At 42.2% G+C, this 21,431-nt stretch overlaps 1 protein-coding gene across 2 annotated transcripts in view; it reads left to right on the top strand.

The window, feature by feature from the left end:
- The window catches only part of klhl4 (kelch-like family member 4), a 44,393-nt gene extending 25,304 nt beyond the window's left edge, over positions 1–19,089 (top strand). The window contains exons 5-11 of one of the 2 annotated variants that reach the window (XM_042303480.1): positions 2,833–3,048; positions 3,374–3,560; positions 6,232–6,456; positions 14,099–14,261; positions 14,751–14,963; positions 17,688–17,859; positions 18,009–19,089. In XM_042303480.1, coding sequence (XP_042159414.1) covers positions 2,833–3,048; positions 3,374–3,560; positions 6,232–6,456; positions 14,099–14,261; positions 14,751–14,963; positions 17,688–17,859; positions 18,009–18,068 — 1,236 coding nt within the window. In that variant the 3' untranslated portion in view covers positions 18,069–19,089. The remainder of the gene's footprint in view (positions 1–2,832; positions 3,049–3,373; positions 3,561–6,231; positions 6,457–14,098; positions 14,262–14,750; positions 14,964–17,687; positions 17,860–18,008) is intronic. The other variant, XM_042303481.1, reaches the window with a different exon arrangement.
- The last annotated feature ends 2,342 nt before the right edge of the window (positions 19,090–21,431 follow it).

The raw sequence follows: 21,431 nt of genomic DNA, 5'->3' as shown, positions 1-21,431 counted from the left end.
ATTTTTCCTCTATATAGACTCAATCATGCTGTGTCCTAAACCTTGACCTGCTTTCTTTGACCAAGGCCCTGTTGTTAAAGTCCTCATGTTAGATTTCAGTAGGCTTTTGTCAGAATTAGCCTTCTTTAAAAAAAAAAAAACATTTCAGATTAGTGCCCTTTTAATTGATGTTAGAATTTCTGTTTCAACTAAACAAACTCAACCAAAGCATCTCATGCACATTTTTTAAAATCTTTCTTCTTGGGTAGACACGTTTCTTTTCCCCACTGTTTCTTACCTCAGGTTTGTCTTCTTGTAGAATGAATGGGGTGTGTCTGAAATGGCATCTGATTCACTATAACGTACACTGCTTTTGACCAGGGCCCACAGGGTTTTGGTTAAAAAGTAGTGCACTATATAGGGAATAGGGCTCTGGTTGAAAGTAGTGCACTATATAGGGAATAGGGCTCTGGTTGAAAGTAGTGCACTATATAGGGAATAGGGCTCTGGTTGAAAGTCGTGCACTATATAGGGATTAGGGCTCTGGTTGAAAGTAGTGCACTATATAGGGAATAGGGCGCTGGTTGAAAGTAGTGCAGTATATAGGGAATGGGTCTCTGGTTGAAAGTCGTGCACTATATAGGGAATAGGGCTCTGGTTGAAAGTCGTGCACTATATAGGGAATAGGGCTCTGGTTGAAAGTAGTGCAGTATATAGGGAATAGGGCTCTGGTTGAAAGTCGTGCACTATATAGGGAATAGGGCTCTGGTTGAAAGTAGTGCATTATATAGGGAATAGGGCTCTGGTTGAAAGTAGTGCACTATATAGGGAATAGGGCTCTGGTTGAAAGTAGTGCACTATATAGGGATTAGGGCTCTGGTTGAAAGTAGTGCACTATATAGGGAGTAGGGCTCTGGTTGAAAGTAGTGCACTATATAGGAAATAGGGCTCTGGTTGAAAGTAGTGCACTATATAGGGAATAGGGCTCTGGTTGAAAGTAGTGCACTATATAGGGAATAGGGTGCCATTTTGGACTCACTCTGTACATGTCTGTGAATAGAAGAGTCTGCAGTGTAGCAGTGCCAGCAGAATCAATGTATTAAGTTGTTGTCAGCATTCTGGCTGATGGTAATTACAAATAATGAATCTATACCAACGTCAAACAACAGCGTGTTAGTTGTAAGATCTGTCCTTCTCGATTACCAGAACAGATCACTGAAGGAGACTAATTTCATTAGGCTTGTCGCTGCTAAGATACTAAAGCCCAATCATGATAGATTATGTGAAGCCAACTGTAATTTGTAACAGATTAATGATTAAATTAATAATGCTTACTTTTCGTAATTGTTCGGGCACTTGCATCTAAGCAAATGTTAAATGTGTCAACATTTATTATTGCTGGTGCAATAGATAACAGCTCAGGGTCTTGTTCCTAGACAACAGATTTTGTTCTAGTCCTTTATATCTCCTGCATGTTGAACATTACAAAGCAGCATAAAGGGCTTTTATATAGCATCATCTGGTACTATCCAGAGAGAGTCATTGAAGACGCTTAGTAGAGACAATAACACAAAGCCATAGTATATATACATGTACTGTGTTTATAGCCTGTTTTTTTTTTTATTGTACCTTTATTTAACCAGGCAAGTCAGTTAAGAATAAATTCTTATTTTCAATGACTGCCTAGGAACAGTGGGTTAACTGCCTATTCAGGGACAGAACGACAGATTTGTACCTTGTCAGCTCGGGGGTTTGAATTTGCAATCTTCCAGTTACTAGTCCAACGCTCTAACCACTAGACTACCCTGCCGCCTGGGATGATAACCAACAACAGGAAAATTAATCTATATAAAGATGTATAGCGAGCTCCAGATTGAACATACTCTTTATTTGCTAAACTAGCACCAATCTGACTGTTACGATGTATTTGACCCCATACTGACTAAGTTTCAGACTAACAGTTCATCACTTGCTATGAAATCAGAACATTTTTATTAATTACATTTCTGGCAGTGTGTTGTCGCTATGTTCTCTACTAGCATAGAGATCTGATAACAGTTACGTGATTAATCTGTGGTAAATACGGATGACACATCCCAGTTGAATGCATTCAGTTCTACTACTGACTAGGTACACCACCCCTCCACCCTCCTTTCCTTTCCGCTCTGTGGCTTAGAGGTCATGTTGGCCCATGTTAGCAGCATTGATGTCCACATTTTGTTGCTCATTAGGTTTAAATAAAGTTCACCGTCCGATTTATCGACTGATTTCTTCCTATGTCAGTCAAATTCTGAGAATCAATCAACCGAGTAACAAACGAGGCATTCGGTCGGTATTGACTGTATATTTAGCTCCTGAGACTGACAGTTTCTTAATCACGTTCTCCAAGAATGTATAATTCTACTCCTGGTTTCGGGTACATGGATAATTAATTTGTTGTTGTAAACAACTGCCGACAAAACATTTACCCTGGATCTACTTAACCGATTTATCAACCTTTTTATTTATTTTTTATTTTACCTTTATTTAACCAGGCAAGTCAGTTAAGAACAAATTCTTATTTTCAATGACGGCCTAGGAACAGTGGGTTAACTGCCTGTTCAGGGGCAGAACCTACTGTACTTACTTACCCAATGAATGATTAACTTCTACAAGTGCAACAAGTGATGTCTTCTTTCATTTATACATTGTCTTTTCTATCCAGGCAACACCTGAAAATTGTATGTATTTTGTATTTTGCAACCCAACGTCCAGATGAAACCAGGGTTTTGGTGACCCTCATCTGTAAGATTGGGTTGCAGTATTTTTCCCTTTCCCACGAAGTCCTCCTCCCTGATTACATCCCTGTTTCAGGATCACTTCCTAGAGGTGATTCACAACCAGGAGTTTCTCCTGCTTCCTACGGCTGAGATCGTCAAACTCTTGGCCAGTGACGACATAAACATACCAGATGAGGAGACCGTTTTCCAGGCTCTGATGATGTGGGTGCGGTTCGACGTTCCGCATCGCCAGCAGGACCTTGGGGTGCTCTTGGCCGAAATCCGCCTGCCTCTTCTACCTCCACAGGTAGTCAGTAGGTTATCAATGACTTCATCACAAATGGCACCCTATTCCCTATATAGTGCAGTACATTTGACCAGTGGACAATGGACCCTTACTGGTTACTGCTTCCTGGTTGAATGTTACTGCTTCCTGGTTGAATGTTACTGCTTCCTGGTTGAATGTTACTGCTTCCGGGTTGAAAGAAGTACATTTAGGATATACAATCACACTGTTTTTTTTGTATGTGTTGTGTATTTTCATACATCTTTTTTTATGCTGCACTTAAAATCGCCATTAAGAGATAATAACGATTTACTGAACTGAACAGAAAAGAACTCTCCTTTAATTCCAGCTCCTAGCTGACCTGGAGAACAACACGATGTTCTCAGATGACCTGGAATGCCAGAAGCTTCTAATGGAAGCCATGAAGTACCATCTGCTGCCAGAGCGTCGCCTCATGTTCCAGAGCCCCAGGACTAAACCCAGGAAGTCCACTGTAGGAGTACTCTACGCTGTGGGAGGCATGGACGCTACCAAGGGTTAGACCTACTCTGCATTCCCTTCTCCCTCTATATAGTGCACTAGGGCCATAGGGCTCTGGTCAAAAGAAGTGCCCTATACAGGGTTTTGCATCCCAAAGGGCACCCTACTCCCCTATATAGTGCACTACTTTTGACTAGAGCTCAATAAAGGGAATAAGGTGCGTTTCATAGTCTCGGGGTAGGGACAAGAACAAAGACAGGTGAAGCAGATCAGGGTGTGACATCCACAGGTTTTGATCAATGAGTTTTGATCATTACCAAGATGGACGCCCGCTAATGTGTGACGTCACCGTCGATCTCGCCCGACCACGACAACACTTTTATCGTTCCAGACTTCAGGTCTATTAGGCTACTAATGTAATGCAGCTCAAACCACACGACTGAGGTTAACCCTTTCATTCCATGGACAAACACACATTTATCTGATACCTAAGTGGATCCTATACATTGTAGATACACACTATTGTTCAAAAGTTTGGGGTCATTTAGAAATGTCCTTGTTTTTGAAAGAAAAGCACATTTTTTTGTTCATTAAAATAACATCAAATTGATCAGAAATTCAGATTAGACATTGCTAAATGACTATTGTGGCTGGAAACGGCAGACATTGGCGTACAGAGCCCATTATCAGCAACCATCACTCCTGTGTTCCAATGGCATGTTGTGTTAGCTAATCCAAGTTTATCATTTTATAAGGCTAATTGATCATTAGAAAACCCTTTTGCAATTTTGTTAGCACAGCTAACTGCTGATTAAAGAAGCAATAAAACTGGCCTTCTTTAGACTAGTTGTATATCTGGAGCATCAGCATTTGTGGGTTCAATTACAGGCTCAGAATGGCCAGAAACAAAGCACTTTCTTCTGAGACTCATCAGTCTATTCTTGTTCTGAGAAATGAAGGCTATTCCACAAGAGAAATTGCAAAGAAACTGAAGATCTCGTAGAAGGCTGTGTACTACTCCCTTCACAGAACAGCGCAAACTGGCTCTAACCAGAATAGAAAGAGGAGTGGGAGGCCCCGGTGCACAACTGAGCAAGAGGACAAGTACATTAGAGTATCTAGTTTGAGAGAAAGATGCCTCACAAGTCCTTAATTGGCAGCTTCATTAAATAGTATCCGCAAAACACCAGTCTGAACGTCAAGAGTGAAGAGAGTACTCCGGGATGTTGGCCTTTAATGTGCTTTTCTTTAAAAAAAACAAGGACATTTCTAAATAACCCCAAACTTTGAACGGTAGTGTACATTTAATAGAACACATTACCAATTGTGTTTGAAAATACACAATTTAGGAAAATGTAGATGGATAATCAAGCACTATGATAGACATAGAGGGTCCTAGGAATCAGAACAGAATAAGATTCAACGCTAAACCTCTAAAAAGGATCACCTGAAGTCGTCAGCATCATCCTCCTTTTGTATAGGATCAATAGATATCCTTGTCTGTTCCTATAGGATCAATTGATATCCTTGTCTGTTCCTATAGGATCTATATATCTTATTGTCTGTTCCTATAGGATCTATAGATCGCATTGTGTGTTCCTATAGGATCTATAGATCTCCTTGTGTGTTCCTATAGGATCAATAGATCTTATTGTCTGTTCTTATAGGATCTATAGATCTCCTTGTGTGTTCCTATAGGATCTATAGATCTCCTTGTGTGTTCCTATAGGATCTATAGATCTCCTTGTGTGTCCCTATAGGATCTATAGATCTCATTGTCTGTTCCTATAGGATCTATAGATCTCCTTGTGTGTCCCTATAGGATCTATAGATCTCATTGTCTGTTCCTATAGGATCTATAGATCTCCTTGTCTGTTCCTATAGCATATATAGATATCATTGTCGGTTCCTATAGGATCTATAGATCTCCTTGTGTGTTCCTATAGGATCCATAGATCTCCTTGTGTGTTCCTATAGGATCTATATATCTGCTTGTGTGTTCCAATAGGATCTATAGATCTCCTTGTGCGTTCCTATAGGATCTATAGATCTCCTTGTCTGTTCCTATAGGATCTATAGATCTCCTTGTGTGGTCCTATAGGATCTATAGATCTCCTTGTCTCTTCCTATAGGATTTATAGATCTCCTTGTGTGTTCCTATAGAATCTATAGATCTCCTTGTGTGTTCCTATAGGATCTATAGATCTCATTGTCTGTTCCTATAGGATCTATAGATCTCCTTGTGTGTTCCTATAGCATATATATATAGAGATATCATTGTCGGTTCCTATAGGATCTATAGATCTCCTTGTGTGTTCCTCTAGGATCTATAGATCTCCTTGTGTGTTCCTATAGGATCTATAAATCTCCTTGTGTGTTCCTATAGGATCTATAGATCTCCTTGTGTGTTCCAATAGGATCTATAGATCTCCTTGTGCGTTCCTATAGGATCTATAGATCTCCTTGTCTGTTCCTATAGGATCTATAGATCTCCTTGTCTGTTCCTATAGGATCTATAGATCTCATTGTCGGTTCCTGTAGGATCTATAGATCTCCTTGTCTCTTCCTGTAGGATCTATAGATCTCATTGTCGGTTCCTATAGGATCTATAGGTTTCATTGTCGGTTCCTATAGGATCTATAGATCTCCTTGTGTGTTCCTATAGGATCTATAGATCTCATTGACGGTTCCTATAGGATCTATAGATCTCCTTGTGTGTTCCTATAGGATCTACGACCATAGAGAAGTATGACCTGCGGACCAACACGTGGATCCAGGCGGGGGTGATGAACGGCCGAAGGCTGCAGTTCGGGGTGGCAGTGATCGACGACAAGCTGTACGTGGTGGGGGGCCGAGACGGGCTGAAGACTTCCAACATGGTGGAGTGTTACAACCCTTTAAACAAAGTCTGGTCCACCATGCCTCCTATGTCTACACACAGACACGGACTCGGTGGGTTTACAGTTTTTTTCCAATTATTATTACATTTTATACCTACACTATTGCAGCACAAGCCCAGCAGATATAGTATGTGTTTTACTGTCTCTACTCGAGGCCCAGGCTTTTGTGGTACAGGACAGTAGACATTCGTCTCTGTACCACAAGACAGTAAGATCGAACCACCCTTCAGCTGTCTCTGTCTCTCTCTGTCTCTCTCTCTCTCTCTCTGTCTCTCTCTCTCTCTCTCTCTCTGTCTCTCTCTCTCTCTCTCTCTCTGTATGTCTCTCTCTCTCTCTGTATGTCTCTCTCTCTCTCTGTATCTCTCTCTCTCTCTCTCTCTCTCTCTCTCTCTCTCTCTCTCTCTCTCTCTCTCTCTCAACAGCAATAATAATAGTAGTTGTGGATAATAGATTAAGGCAATAGTAGTAGAGCAGTCACAGCCTGGCTGAGAAGCAACATGACATGATATGAAAACAAAAACAAAATAAATGGGAAATATTATTACATTGTCACTGGCTGTCCCTCAGGTTGTTGCAGGAGGACATATATTTGCCTACCAAAACTGTATATTTTGGCTTTTCAATAAATAAATATTCGATTTTTTCTTTATCTTTTATAGTTTAAAATTCTTTGCCAGACTGTCCTCTCTGGGCAGCCAGGTTTGTCTGTGACGACTGGTCTCTATAACCAGACTGTCCCCTCTGGGCAGCCAGGTTTGTCTGTGACGACCGGTCTCTATACTGTGCTCACTGAATCTGTACCTAGTCAGTGTTTTCCTCAGTTTTCTATCAGTCACAGTGGTCAGATAATCTGCCACCATGTACTGTCTGTTTAGAGCCAAATTGCATTGAAGTTTACTTTTTTGTGGTGTCTTTCCAATAGGTGATATATGTTTCTTTTTGTTTTGTGATGATTTAGTTGGGACAGATTTTCCGAGTGCTGTCCTGAGACTCTATGGGGTTGGTTTGGGTTAGTGAACTGAGCCTCAGAACCAGCTGTCTGAGTGCTGTCCTGAGGCTCTATGGGGTTGGTTTGGGTTAGTGAACTGAGCCTCAGAACCAGCTGTCTGAGTGCTGTCCTGAGGCTCTATGGGGTTGGTTTGGGTTGGTGAACTGAGCCTCAGAACCAGCTGTCTGAGTGCTGTCCTGAGGCTCTATGGGGTTGGTTTGGGTTGGTGAACTGAGCCTCAGAACCAGCTGTCTGAGTGCTGTCCTGAGGCTCTATGGGGTTGGTTTGGGTTGGTGAACTGAGCCTCAGAACAAGCTGTCTGAGTGCTGTCCTGAGGCTCTACGGGGTTGGTTTGAGTTAGTGAACTGAGCCTCAGAACCAGCTGGCTGAGGGGACTCTTCTCTTGTTTCATCTCTTGACATTGTAGAGCTGTGTGATGGAACATTTTGGGGTCACTTCTTTTTAGATGGTTGTAAAATTTGATGGCCCTTTTTTTCTATTCGAATAAACAGGGGGTATCGGCCCAATTCTGCTCTACGTGCGTTATTTGGAGTTTTTCTTTGCACTTGCAATACAGTTTTGCAAAAACTCTGCATGCAGTATTTTGATCGGATGTTTGTCCCAGTTGGTAAATTCATTATTAGAGAGTTTTGAGCCAGATTCTAATTGTAATTTAGATTCTAATGTTCCTTTTAGTGGCATAGAACGCTCTTCTTGCTGTGTCTCTCAGCTCATTCACAGCCAGGTGAAAGCTACCTGTGTTGCTGATATTTAGTCCTAGATACGTGTAGTTTTTGGTGTGTTCTAATAGAACTGTGTCTCTCAGCTCATTCACAGCCAGGTGAAAGCTACCTGTGTTGCTGATATTTAGTCCTAGATACGTGTAGTTTTTGGTGTGTTCTAATAGAACTGTGTCTCTCAGCTCATTCACAGCCAGGTGAACGCTACCTGTGTTACTGATATTTAGTCCTAGATACGTGTATTTTTTGGTGTGTTCTAATAGAACTGTGTCTCTCAGCTCATTCACAGCCATGTGAAAGCTACCTGTGTTGCTGATATTTAGTCCTAGATACGTGTAGTTTTTGGTGTGTTCTAATAGAACTGTGTCTCTCAGCTCATTCACAGCCAGGTGAACGCTACCTGTGTTACTGATATTTAGTCCTAGATACGTGTATTTTTTGGTGTGTTCTAATAGAACTGTGTCCAAATAGAATTTATATTTGTCATCCTGATTTCCGGACCTTTTTTGTAATATCAATCTATTCATTTTTTTTTAGATTAATGGTCAGAGCCCAGGTCTGACAGAACCTGTGATTAACAGTCAGAGCCCAGGTCTGACAGAACCTGTGAATAACGGTCAGAGCCCAGGTCTGACAGAACCTGTGAATAACGGTCAGAGCCCAGGTCTGACAGAACCTGTGAATAACGGTCAGAGCCCAGGTCTGACAGAACCTGTGATTAACAGTCAGAGCCCAGGTCTGACAGAACCTGTGATTAACGGTCAGAGCCCAGGTCTGACAGAACCTGTGATTAACGGTCAGAGCCCAGGTCTGACAGAACCTGTGATTAACGGTCAGAGCCCAGGTCTGACAGAACCTGTGATTAACGGTCAGAGCCCAGGTCTGACAGAACCTGTGATTAACGGTCAGAGCCCAGGTCTGACAGAACCTGTGATTAACGGTCAGAGCCCAGGTCTGACAGAACCTGTGATTAACAGTCAGAGCCAATGGCTGACAGAACCTGTGATTAACGGTCAGAGCCCAGGTAGTTTATATTAGTTTATGCCAAATTGAATCAAATTTATCTTGAGGTCTACAACACACGAGTAGATTATGCCTTTCTTTTGGTTTACTTGTATGTTAATTAGAAGTATGGAGGGTAAAAACGTGGTCTGTCGTACGATCATTAAAAAGAAATCCAATCTGGCTTCTGCTTAGGACGTTGTGCTCATCAAGGAAATTATTCTTCTAGAATTTGGATATCTACACGATTCTGATAGTCTTGGCTGCTAATTCAAGGATTTTTAATTTTTTTTGTATATCTTTTTTGTTCTGGGCTCTTTGTTATATTGCTGTAGAGGTTTATATTGCTCTAGAGGTTTGCAAAGTGATTTCTCCACATATCCCCATTTTGAATAGCCAATTCAAATTTTCCCAGATGTGGTTTGTTTCTACGGATTCCTCAATTCCATCCAGCTGATCCTTTTTCTGTTCTTAAAAGGTGTGTTTGTATTGCTTCAGTGTTTCCCCATATTGAACAAGTAGATTTTTGTTGTCTGGTTCTCTGTGTTTTTGATTAGATATATTTCTCAATGATTTCCTTAGATTTCTCCAATCATAATCAGACCATTTTTCATTATCTATTATTTTTTGGTTTACTCTTATGTTTCTTTCGATTAGCCAAGGAGGCTAATTTGTTAAATATAAAGTTTATGTTCCAAACTGCCAAATTTACACCTTTGTTGCTGTAGGAGAATGTTAAGGCTAAAACCTTGTCCATTTGTTGTGTATTTTTTGGCAACTAATTTGCTTTTTGGTAGATTTCTGTACTGTTTGCAATCCATCCATAGGCCTGTTTAGTACCATGTAATTTATTGGGCCGTGATGCTTCATGGTTGGGTTCCGCTCTTCTCAGATACACTGTGATTTTACTGTGGTCTGAGAGAGGTGTTAGTGGGCTGACTGTGAAGGCTCTGAGAGACTCTGGGTTGAGGTCGGTGATGAAGTCGTCTACAGTACTGCTGCCAAGGGGTGACCTACCTAAAGAGACCCTCTCTCTCTGTCTCGCTTTCTCTCTACTCTCTCTCTCTCTCTCTCTTTCTCTCTCTCCTCTCTCTCGCTCTCTCTCTCTCTCTCTTTCTCTCTCTCTCTCTCTCTCTACCTCTCTTTGTCTCTCTCTGTCTCTCTCTGCCCCTCTCTCACTCTCTGCCTCTCTCTCTCTCTTCACCCCCCTCTCTCTCTCTACCTCTCTTTGTCTCTCTCTGTCTCTCTCTCTCTCTGTCTCTCTCTCTCTCTCTACCTCTCTTTGTCTCTTTCTGTTTCTCTCTCTGCCCCTCTCTCACTCTCTGCCTCTCTCTCTCTCTCTCTCTTTCACTCTCTCTCACTTACACTATTCCTATATAACACCTTGGCAGACTACCAATACGTTTCATATCAGGAATGGCTTGATTCACAGTTGGAATTGGTCTATGCCTGTGTACTGAGGATCTCTAGTCAAGTATTCATCTCACTCGTCTGTGAGATGTGTGGTTGACATTTATGAGCTATGGGTGAACATGTTTCCCCCAGAGGTTACAGTGAATAGTATTACCGGGTCTCCTTTCATCGGGGCTGTAGCAGATAGCTCTTATTCTTTGCTTGTGGTGAGCACGGTTTTCCTGTGAAGATGTGAGGAGCTGCATGTGCTGCTGGCTATGGTCTGTTGAGAAAAGAAGGGAACAACTTTTTCACATGTCAAATCAACCACAACTGGTTTAATTAAAATTACGATTTCGGTTTAACGTAATTCGTACAGAATGTATAATGTTTTATACCCGATGTTCCTTTAGAATAATGTTGTGCCCTAAACCAGAACATTATCAGACAATATATACAGCGCATTCGAAAAGTTTTCAGACTCCTTGACTTTTTCCAAATATTGGGGGAGCATTGCTGCACAGCTATTTTCAGGTCTCTCCAGAGATGTTAAATCTGGTTCATGTCCGGGCTCTGGTTGGGCCACTCAAGGACATTCAGAGACTTGTCCCAAAGCCACTCCTGTGTTGTCTTGGCTGTGTGTTTAGGGTTGTTGTCCTGCTGGAAGGTGAACCTCCGCCCCATTTGGAGGTCCTGAGCGCTCTGGAGCAGGTTTTCATCAAGGATCTATGTACTTTCCTCTGTTCATCTTTCCCTCGTTCCTGACTAGTCTCCTTTCAAATGCTGTCAGGTTGAATGGGGAGAGTCGAGAACAGGTATTTTCAGGTCTCTCCAGAGATGTTCGATTGGGTTCAAGTTTTTCCCTCGATCATGACTAGTTTCCCTGCAGCTGAAAAATATCCCCAAAGCACATTCAAATCAAATCAAATGTTGTTGGTCACATACACATGTTTAGCAGATGTTATTGCGGGTGTAGTGAAATGCTTGTGTTTCTTGCTCCAACAGTGCAGTAATATCTAACAAGTTACATCTAACAATTTCACAACATATACACATACAAATCTAAAGGAATGGAATCAAAAATGACGAGCAAAGTCAGAGCAGCATAGACTAAAATACAGTGGAATAGAATAGAATACAGTATATACATATGACATGAGTAATTCAGAGCAGCATAGACTAAAATACAGTGGAATAGAATAGAATACAGTATATACATATGACATGAGTAATTCAAGATATGTAAACATTATTAAACCGGCCAGTGATTTCAAGTCTATGTATATAGGGCAGTAACGTCTAAGGTGCTAGTTCTGGCTATTTAACAGTCTGACGGCCTTGAGATTTTTTTTCAGTCTCTCAGTCAAAGCTTTGCTGTACCTGTACGTACTGACATCGCCTTTTGAATGATAACTGGGTGAACAGGCAGTGGCTCTGGTGGTTGTTGTCCTTGATAATCTTTTTGGACTTCCTGTGACATCGAGTGCTGTAGGTGTCCTGGAGGGCAGGTAGTTTACCCCCGGTGATACGTTGGGCAGACCTCACCACCCCCTGGAGAGCCCTGCAGTTGTGGGCGGTGCAGTTGCCATACCAGGCGGTGATACAGCCCGACAGGATGCTCTCAATTGTGCATCTGTAAAAGTTTGTGAGGGTTTTAGGTGCCAAGCCATATTTCTTCAGTCTCCTGAGGTTGAAGAGGCGCTGTTGCGCCTTCTTCACCACACTGTCTGTGTGGGTGGACCATTTCAGTTTGTCGGTGATGTGTATGCCATGGAACTTGAAGCATTCCACCTTCTCCACCACGGTCCCGTTGATGTGGATAGGTGGGTGCTCCCTCTGCTGTTTCCTGAAGTCCACGATCAGCTCCTTTGTTTTGTTGATGTTGAGTGAGAGTATATTTTCCTGGCACCACTCTTCCAGGGCCCTCACCTCCACCCCTGTAGGCTGTCTCTTCATTGTTGGTAATCAGGCGTACTACTGCCACCACCATCCTTCACTGTAGGTTTGGTGCCAGGTTTCCTGCAGATGTGACGTTTGGCATTCAGGCCAAAGAGTTCAATCTTGGTTTCATCAGACCAGAGAATCTTGTTTATCATGGTCTGAGAGTCCTTCATGTGCCTTTTGGCAAACTCCAAGCGGGCTGTATACTGAGGAGTGGCTTCCGTCTGACCTCTCTACCATAGGAACTCTACTAGGAACTACTAGGAACTCACTGTTCCTAGGCTGTCATTGGAAATAAGAATTTGTTCTTAACTGACTTGCCTCGTAAAATAAACAGACCCTTCTTCCCTGATTGCTCAGCATGACTGGGCAGCCAGCTCTAGGAAGAGTCTTGGTGGTTCCAAACTTCTTTCATTTAAGAATGATGGAGGCTGATGATGAAGAATGATGATGATGAAGAATGATGATGTTCTTCGGGACCTTCAATGCTGCAGAAATGCTTTGGTACCCTTCCCTAGATCGGGTACTAGGCACAATCCTGTCTCGATTGGAAGGAAAAGTCCTTCTACCTCATTTGCTGTGGGCCTTTCCACATCATGTCCAATCAATTGAATTTTCCACAGGTGAACTCCAATTAAGTTGTAGAAACATCTCCAGTATGATCAATGGAAACAGGATGCACCTGAGCTCAATTTCGACTCTCATAGCAAAGAGTCTGAACACTTATGTAAATATGCTATTTTATTTATTTTTGTACATTTGCTAAAATTCCTAAAAACCTGTTTTCACTTTGTCATTATGGGGTATTGTGCATAGATTGATGGAAAAAAATAACAATTTAATCCATTTTAAAATAAGGCTGTAACGTTAACAAAATGTGTTTAAAAGTCAAGGGGTCTGAATACTTTCCGAATGCACTGGATAAATCTATCTATTGTGTTGTACAGTAACTTCCTATTCATTGTTGTTGGAAAATCACTTTCCTCAGTGACCCCAGCAATAGCAGGATTAACAGTGTTTTATATCCATCCTGTTTGGACAACAGACCTGGGTTCAAGTACTATTTCAAATCTTTCAAATACTAAGTTTGCCCTAGCCTGCCTGGTTCTGGGCGTCCAGAGTTTGTAGTTTTGTGATTATTCTATTGGTTCCATTAAGCCAAGCAAGTTTAATCAAGGGGAAATAACGTATTTAAAATTATTTCAAATAGTATTTGAACCCAGGTCTGTTTGGAGAATAGAATAGCCTACATTCAGACAGTTCCACACAACGGTGACTCATCCAACAGCACTTTAGCTGTTCTAAAATGAGCATCATGGTTGATGCCTCTGGTTGAGCCACACACACACACAGTGTAGGCTCTGGTTGAGCCACACACACACACACACACACACACACACACACACACACACACACACACACACACACACACACACACACACACACACACACACACACACACACACAGTGTAGGCTCTGGTTGAGCCACACACACACACACACACACACACACACACACACACACACACACACACACACACACACACACACACACACACACACACACACACACAAACACAAACACAGTGTAGGCTCTGGTTGATGGTTCCCTCCTCTTTGTAACTCTCCAGGTATAACAGTGTTGGAGGGCCCCATGTATGCAGTAGGCGGCCATGATGGATGGAGTTACCTGAATACGGTGGAGAGGTGGGACCCCCAGGCTAGACAGTGGAACTACGTGGCCAGCATGTCCACCCCACGCAGCACCATGGGAGTCACCGCACTCAACGGGAAGTAAGTGGCTGTACTAAAACATTATGACAGTATCAGTTGTTACTAAATCACAAGCTTTATTTATGACATAACGCACAACATGAAAAGGAGAATTTCTTACACACTAGAAGCTGATAACCAGCACGACAGGACAAAATAGTTCTGCTTCTTGTTATGTAAGACATTTTGGCGAATGCCTAGCCTTCGTATTAAAACAAGAATGCTTTTCTACGGGTGTAAGCCTGGGCCTAGACAACCACAGCTCTACGTTACATAACGCCACACAACAACGGACCATTTTGCAGTGTGTTTTCACTCTATAAAACCCTTTTTAGATTGTCTTCCCGAATCTGGGTAAAAAAAAAATAGACAACAAGGAAGGAAGATGTTTCCTTTAACCCTCCATTCCTCTCTGCTAAGGAAGCCTGAGATTTTCCCTGCCTTAAAAGAAGATTTCATATCTGAGCAACATCCAAAATACGATTTGTAACACTTTTATTGTCCTTACAGATTGTTTGCAGTTGGCGGTCGGGACGGGAGCTCATGTCTGCGGTCGATGGAATGCTTTGATCCACACACCAACAAGTGGAGTATGTGTGCCCCCATGGCGAAGCGGAGAGGAGGGGTGGGTGTGGCCACGTACAACAGCTTCCTCTATGCTGTGGGTGGTCATGATGCCCCAGCGTCCAACCACTGCTCCAGGCTATCAGACTGTGTGGAGAGGTATACAACCACTGTCTCAGACTAACAGACTGTGTAGAGAGGTAAACAACCACTGCTCCAGACTCTCAGACTGTGTGGAGAGGTAAACAACCACTGCTCCAGACTCTCAGACCATGTAGAGAGGTAAACAACCACTGTCCCAGACTATCAGACTATGTAGAGAGGTAAACAACCACTGTCACAGACTAACAGACTGTGTAGAGAGGTAAAAGCACCACTGTCCCAGACTATCAGACTATGTAGAGGTAAACAACGACTGTCCCAGACTAACAGACTGTGTAGAGAGGTAAACAACCACTGTCCCAGACTAACAGACTGTGTAGAGGTAAACAACTACTGTCACAGACTGTGTAGAGAGGTAAACAACCCCTGTCCCAGACTGTGTAGAGAGGTAAACAACCCCTGTCCCAGACTGTGTAGAGAGGTAAACAACCACTGTCCCAGACTAACAGACTGTGTAGAGAGGTAAACAACCCCTGTCCCAGACTGTGTAGAGAGGTAAACAACCCCTGTCCCAGACTGTGTAGAGGTAAACAACCCCTGTCCCAGACTGTGTAGAGAGGTAAACAACCACTGTCCCAGACTAACAGACTGTGTAGAGGGTAAACAACCACTGTCACAGACTGTGTAGAGAGGTAAACAACCCCTGTCCCAGACTGTGTAGAGAGGTAAACAACCACTGTCCCAGACTAACAGACTGTGTAGAGGTAAACAACCACTGTCACAGACTGTGTAGAGAGGTAAACAACCCCTGTCCCAGACTGTGTAGAGAGGTAACCCCTGTCCCAGACTGACTGTAGAGAGGTAAACAACCACTGTCCCAGACTAACAGACTGTGTAGAGAGGTAAACAACCACTGTCCCAGACTAACAGACTGTGTAGAGAGGTAAACAACCACTGTCCCAGACTAACAGACTGTGTAGAGAGGTAAACAACCACTGTCCCAGACTAACAGACTGTGTAGAGAGGTAAACAACCACTGTCCCAGACTAACAGACTGTGTAGAGAGGTAAACAACCACTGTCCCAGACTAACAGACTGTGTAGAGAGGTAAACAACCACTGTCCCAGACTGTGTAGAGAGGTAAACAACCACTGTCCCAGACTAGCAGACTGTGTAGAGGTAAACAACCACTGTCCCAGACTAACAGACTGTGTAGAGAGGTAAACAACCACTGTCCCAGACTAACAGACTATGTAGAGAGGTAAACAACCACTGTCCCAGACTAACAGACTGTGTAGAGAGGTAAAGAACCACTGTCCCAGACTGTGTAGAGAGGTAAACAACCACTGTCCCAGGCTATCAGACTGTGTAGAGAGGTAAACAACCACTGTCCCAGACTATCAGACTGTGTAGAGAGGAAGACAACCAATCATAGCTCTGGTCTACAATATGGCTGCGTATTGATTCTTGGGAGTTGCACACTTCCCGAAATGCATTTAACAATGTGAAAACTCCCTCTAGCCCAGGCTTACACCAATCCAATGCTTTTGAATCCATGACAGAGATGTCAGTGCACACTTTTGGGAGAAGTGCAGATAATTGGGATGCAGCCTATCTCAGTACTGTACTAGATTTGGGATGTGACCTATCTCAGTACTGTACTAGATTTGGGATGTGACCTATCCCAGTACTGTACTATAATTGGGATGTAGCCTATCTCAGTACTGTACTAGATTTGGGATGTAGCCTATCCCAGTACTGTACTAGAATTGGGATGTAGCCTATCCCAGTACTGTACTAGAATTGGGATGTAGCCTATCCCAGTACTGTACTAGAATTGGGATGTAGCCTATCCCAGTACTGTACTAGAATTGGGATGTAGCCTATCCCAGTACTGTACTAGAATTGGGAAGTAGCCTATCCCAGTACTGTACTAGAGTAAAAAACTCAACATTGTGTCTTGTTATAGATTTTATAAGGGTGAAGTATAGCTGTGTGTATGAAAACAAAGAGTTGGGACATTTCAGGCTATGCGCATAGAAACAAAGAGTTGGGTGTGTGTCTTGTTATGTCCCTTGAGGTGAGGCATTGGCCGTGTTCGATAGCATCAAAACCGTGATGTATCATGGGTAAATTGTGATTGGATGATTGATCTACAAAGGAATAGTGAGTAGTTATTTATGATGCAAGGTGATTTGTAGATCAGTCAGTCTCAACTTGCCTTTAAAGTTGGCTGCAGTGTCAAACGCAGACATTGAGATTGTTTCACATCGCAGGCCGACTACATACTGACAGATCTACAAAAAACCTTGCGTCATAAATGACTACTCATTATTATTTGTAGATCAGTCACAATTTACCCCCAGGCACATGACAGGGTTGATCCTCTTGAACACAGCCATTATCTCTGTCTGTCTGCTTGTACAGGTCAAACCCAAGACACGTCATTGTTTCCATTGGAGCTGGTTTTAGCAGTGTGATTATCTGCTACCCTCTGCTGGCTGTTCTGTAAAAATCAATCTGTATCTAATACACACTGCATGTAACCCTATCAATGAACAGAATACCATCGTGTCAAAACAATTAAACAGAAAATATTATTTAAAAAACTTTTGAAAAAAATAAAAATACAACAAAATATTTTGTCCCACTCAAAATATATTGTTGAATTCATCCATGGACAAGCTTAATCTTTGCTCTGTATCTCTTAAATACCCCAGTGCTCACTACACTTCTTCAGGTATTTCTCTTCATCCTTGTATTTCTTCTCTGTCACTGCAGGTATGATCCCAAAACAGACACATGGACCACGGTGTCCTCTCTGAGTGTCCCTAGGGATGCTGTAGGTATCTGTCTGCTAGGGGACAGGCTATATGCTGTCGGAGGATACGATGGAACGTCCTACCTGAACAGTGTTGAGTCCTATGATGCACAGAACAATGAATGGACTAAGGTAACTTGAATCATTCCTTAGTTCTTCTTAGAATGCTTTTCGACCCAGAATTACAATAGCCAGGCACAACCTTTAATTTCCATTATGTAATCGTTTTTTAAGACGGACTGAATGACCTTTCTTTACCCTTTACTGTATGTCTCCAACAGGAGGTCAATCTCAACATTGGAAGGGCTGGAGCCTGTGTTGTAGTTGTGAGAATACCTTAAGGACTACAATCCCTACAACCCTCTGGAATGCCACACAGAACACATGATATGATGTCACCACTGATGTCACCACTGAGAATGTTTTTTCCTTCAGTTTTTCTACTGTAAAGACAAACCTCTACTGCATTCCTCACAAACCAATGTTTCCATTAACAGTGATTTTCATTGTCCACTTGAAAGTATTTTATCTTTGATTATAAGAAGGTACTTTACCATATCTACAGATCAACAGTGAGTGGTTAGTTGTGGTTAAAAATATTAGGAAACTCTGCCACACTCTCCTTGGTCTGTTTACTCTGTTAAAATGCTCTATCAGAAAATAATGATCAGAAAATAATGATCAGAAAATAATGATCAGACAATAATGTTCTCTATATCATACAATGAAAGAAATTACATTTATTAATTACTTTTACATTTATACAGCAACATTCTATATTTGTCTCATCACATAATATTTTTTCTCGATTTATACTCCTATGTATATCTCGCTTTTAGCCACCTGAAAATTAAATGTACTTTTTCTATTTTTACTACATCTCTGTTGCTAAACTGGATTTCTACTCTTAGACAAAACATTTTGAAGAAGGATCACTGTGAATAATACTGAAGATAAAGAGTTTGAAAAGTGCAATACCGGGTACGTTCTACCAGAACAATTTGAGAAAGTTACTCATGTTGCTCAACAACTGTGAGCTGGATATAGTTATTTTCGAAAGGAAAGAAATCTAACAAAAAGTTTTCAAAAAGGTTTTTTTTTTCTTGGAAGCTATATCTGAATTACACCAAAGTCATTACCCAGTCTTAGAAATGTTTTGTACATGTTTTAAAAATATATACATATATATCATATTGATATTTCGCATTACTACAAAGATTTTAGTAGGTTTGCTAAAATTGCAGTCATCTTTATAACATCATATGATGCCTAAACAAATGCATTACTGTCATCTCCTGTGTTAATTTTTATATTTTGGCATGCTAGTTAATACTAATTTGTAATTAAACAATATAGAATTGTTTTGGGATGTTTCGTTAGGATTCCCATTAGCTGTTGCGAAAGCTGCAGTTAATCTTCCTGGGCTCCACACATGAAACATGACATTAAACAGAATACTAACAGACAAGAACAGCTCAAGGACGGCACTACATCAATTTAAAAATGTTGCCTACATATCAATACATACACTCAAACTATCTAGGTCAAATAGGGGAGAGGCGTTGTGGGGTGAGGTGTTGCTTTAACTGTTTTTTTTTAAACCAAGTTTGCGGTTCATTTGAGCAACGGAGTTCCACACAATACTGTCTCTGTATAATACTGTACGCATTCTTGAATTTGTTCTGGATTTGGGACTGTAAAAAGACCCCTGGTGGCATGTATGGTGGGGTAAGTGTGTGTGTGTCAGAGCTGTGTGTAAGTTGACTATGCAAACAATTTGTAATTTTCAACACATGAATGTTTCTTATAAAAAGAAGAAGTGATGCAGTCAGTCTCTCCTCAACGCCAAGAGAGACTGGCAATGAAGAGCAAGATGTGCCGCTCTGTTCTGGGCCAGCTGCAGCTCAACTAGGTCATTCCTTGCAGCACTCGACCACACGACTGGACAATAATGAAAATAAGACAAAACTAAAGCCTTGCTTTTTGGAGTGGGATGACATAAAAGCAGAGCAACTCATTATTATGGACAGAAAGACCCCTCACCATCTTTACAACCATTGAATCTCTATGTTTTGACCATGACAGTTTGACCATGACAGTTTATTTAGTCTCAACAACTTGTTCAACAGCCACACATTCATTACCAGATTCAGCTGAGATCTAGAACTTAAGGAATAAATTGTACCAAATGCAATGCTCTTAGTTTTAGAGATGTTCAGGACCAGTGTATTACTGTCTACTCACTCCTAAAGGGTTTCAGTGACTTCATTAGCTGTAGTTGCTATATGGTTGAAACATCCACATACATGGACACACAGGCTTTGTTTAATGCCAATGGTAGGTCATTGGTAAAACTAGAAAAGAGTAGAGGGCCTAGAGAGCTGCCATGTGGTACACTACACTTTACATATTTGACATTAGAGAGGCTTCCATTAAATAAAACCCCTCAGAGTTCCATTAGATAGATAGCTCTTAATCCTGAGTGGCGCAGCTCTCTCTTGCATCTCAGTGCAAGAGGTGTCATTACAGTCCCTGGTTTGAATCCAGCCAGGCTGAATCACATCCGGCTGTGATTGCGAGTCCCATAGGGCGGCGTACAATTGACCCAGCGTCGGCTGGGCTTGGCCGTAGTAGGCCATCATTGTAAATAAGAATTAGTTCTTAACTGACTTGCCTAGTTAAATATACATAAATAAAATCCACAATATTGCAGAGGTTGAAAAGCCATAACGCAAACATTTTCTGAATAACAGGTTATGGTCAACAATGTTAAAGGCTGCACTGAAATCTAACAGTACAGCTCCCACAATCTTCTTATTATCAATTTCCTTCAACCAATCATCTGTAATGTCCGTCGTTAAATGAAGACCAATGTGCAGCGTGGTAGGCGTACATTTTCTTTAATTATAAATGTTCCACCAAAAACAATAAACAACTCAACGAACGTAAAGCTAGGAGTGCAAACACATGCAACACACAAGACAAGATCCCACAACAGAAGGTGGGAAAAAGGGCTGCCTAAGTATGATCCCCAATCAAAGACAACGATAGACAGCTGCCTCTGATTGGGAACCATACTTGGCCAACAAAGAAATATTAACATAGATTTCCCACCCTAGTCACACCCTGACCTACCAAATAGAGAATTTACAGGATCTCTAAGGTCAGGGCGTGACAGTACCCCCCCCCGCAAAGGTTCGGACTCCCGGCCGAAAACCTGAACCTATAAGGGAGGGTCCGGGTGGGCATCTACCCTCGGTGGCGGCTCTGGTTCAGGATGTAGCCCCCGCTCCCTATGCTGATCCATCTGCTTCTGTGGAACCGGATCATGGATCATCGCCGGAGACTCCGGACCGCGAATCGTTGCCGGAGGAACCGGACCGTGGATCATCGCCAAAGGCTCTGAACTGGGAACCACAGCTGGAGGCTCCGGACTGCAGCTTGTCGCTGACGACTCCGGATTGCGGACCGTCGCTGGAGGCTCCAGAATGGGGACAGTCGCTGGAGACTCCGGACCATCGCTGGAGACTCCGGACCATCGCTGGAGACTCCGGACTGGGGACCGTTGCTGGAGGCTCCAGACTGGGGACCGGAGGCTGGAGGCTTTGTGCCATGGATTATCATTGGAGGCTCCAGGCCATGGATTATCACTGGAGGCTTCGTGCCATGGATCATCACTACAGGCTCCGGGCCATGGATCATCA

This window comes from Oncorhynchus tshawytscha, linkage group LG21, assembly GCF_018296145.1.
Source record: "Oncorhynchus tshawytscha isolate Ot180627B linkage group LG21, Otsh_v2.0, whole genome shotgun sequence".
In the NCBI taxonomy this organism is placed as follows: Eukaryota; Metazoa; Chordata; class Actinopteri; order Salmoniformes; family Salmonidae; genus Oncorhynchus; species Oncorhynchus tshawytscha.
Note: the sequence above shows the minus strand (reverse complement) of the source record. Positions and strands in the feature narration are given on the sequence as shown.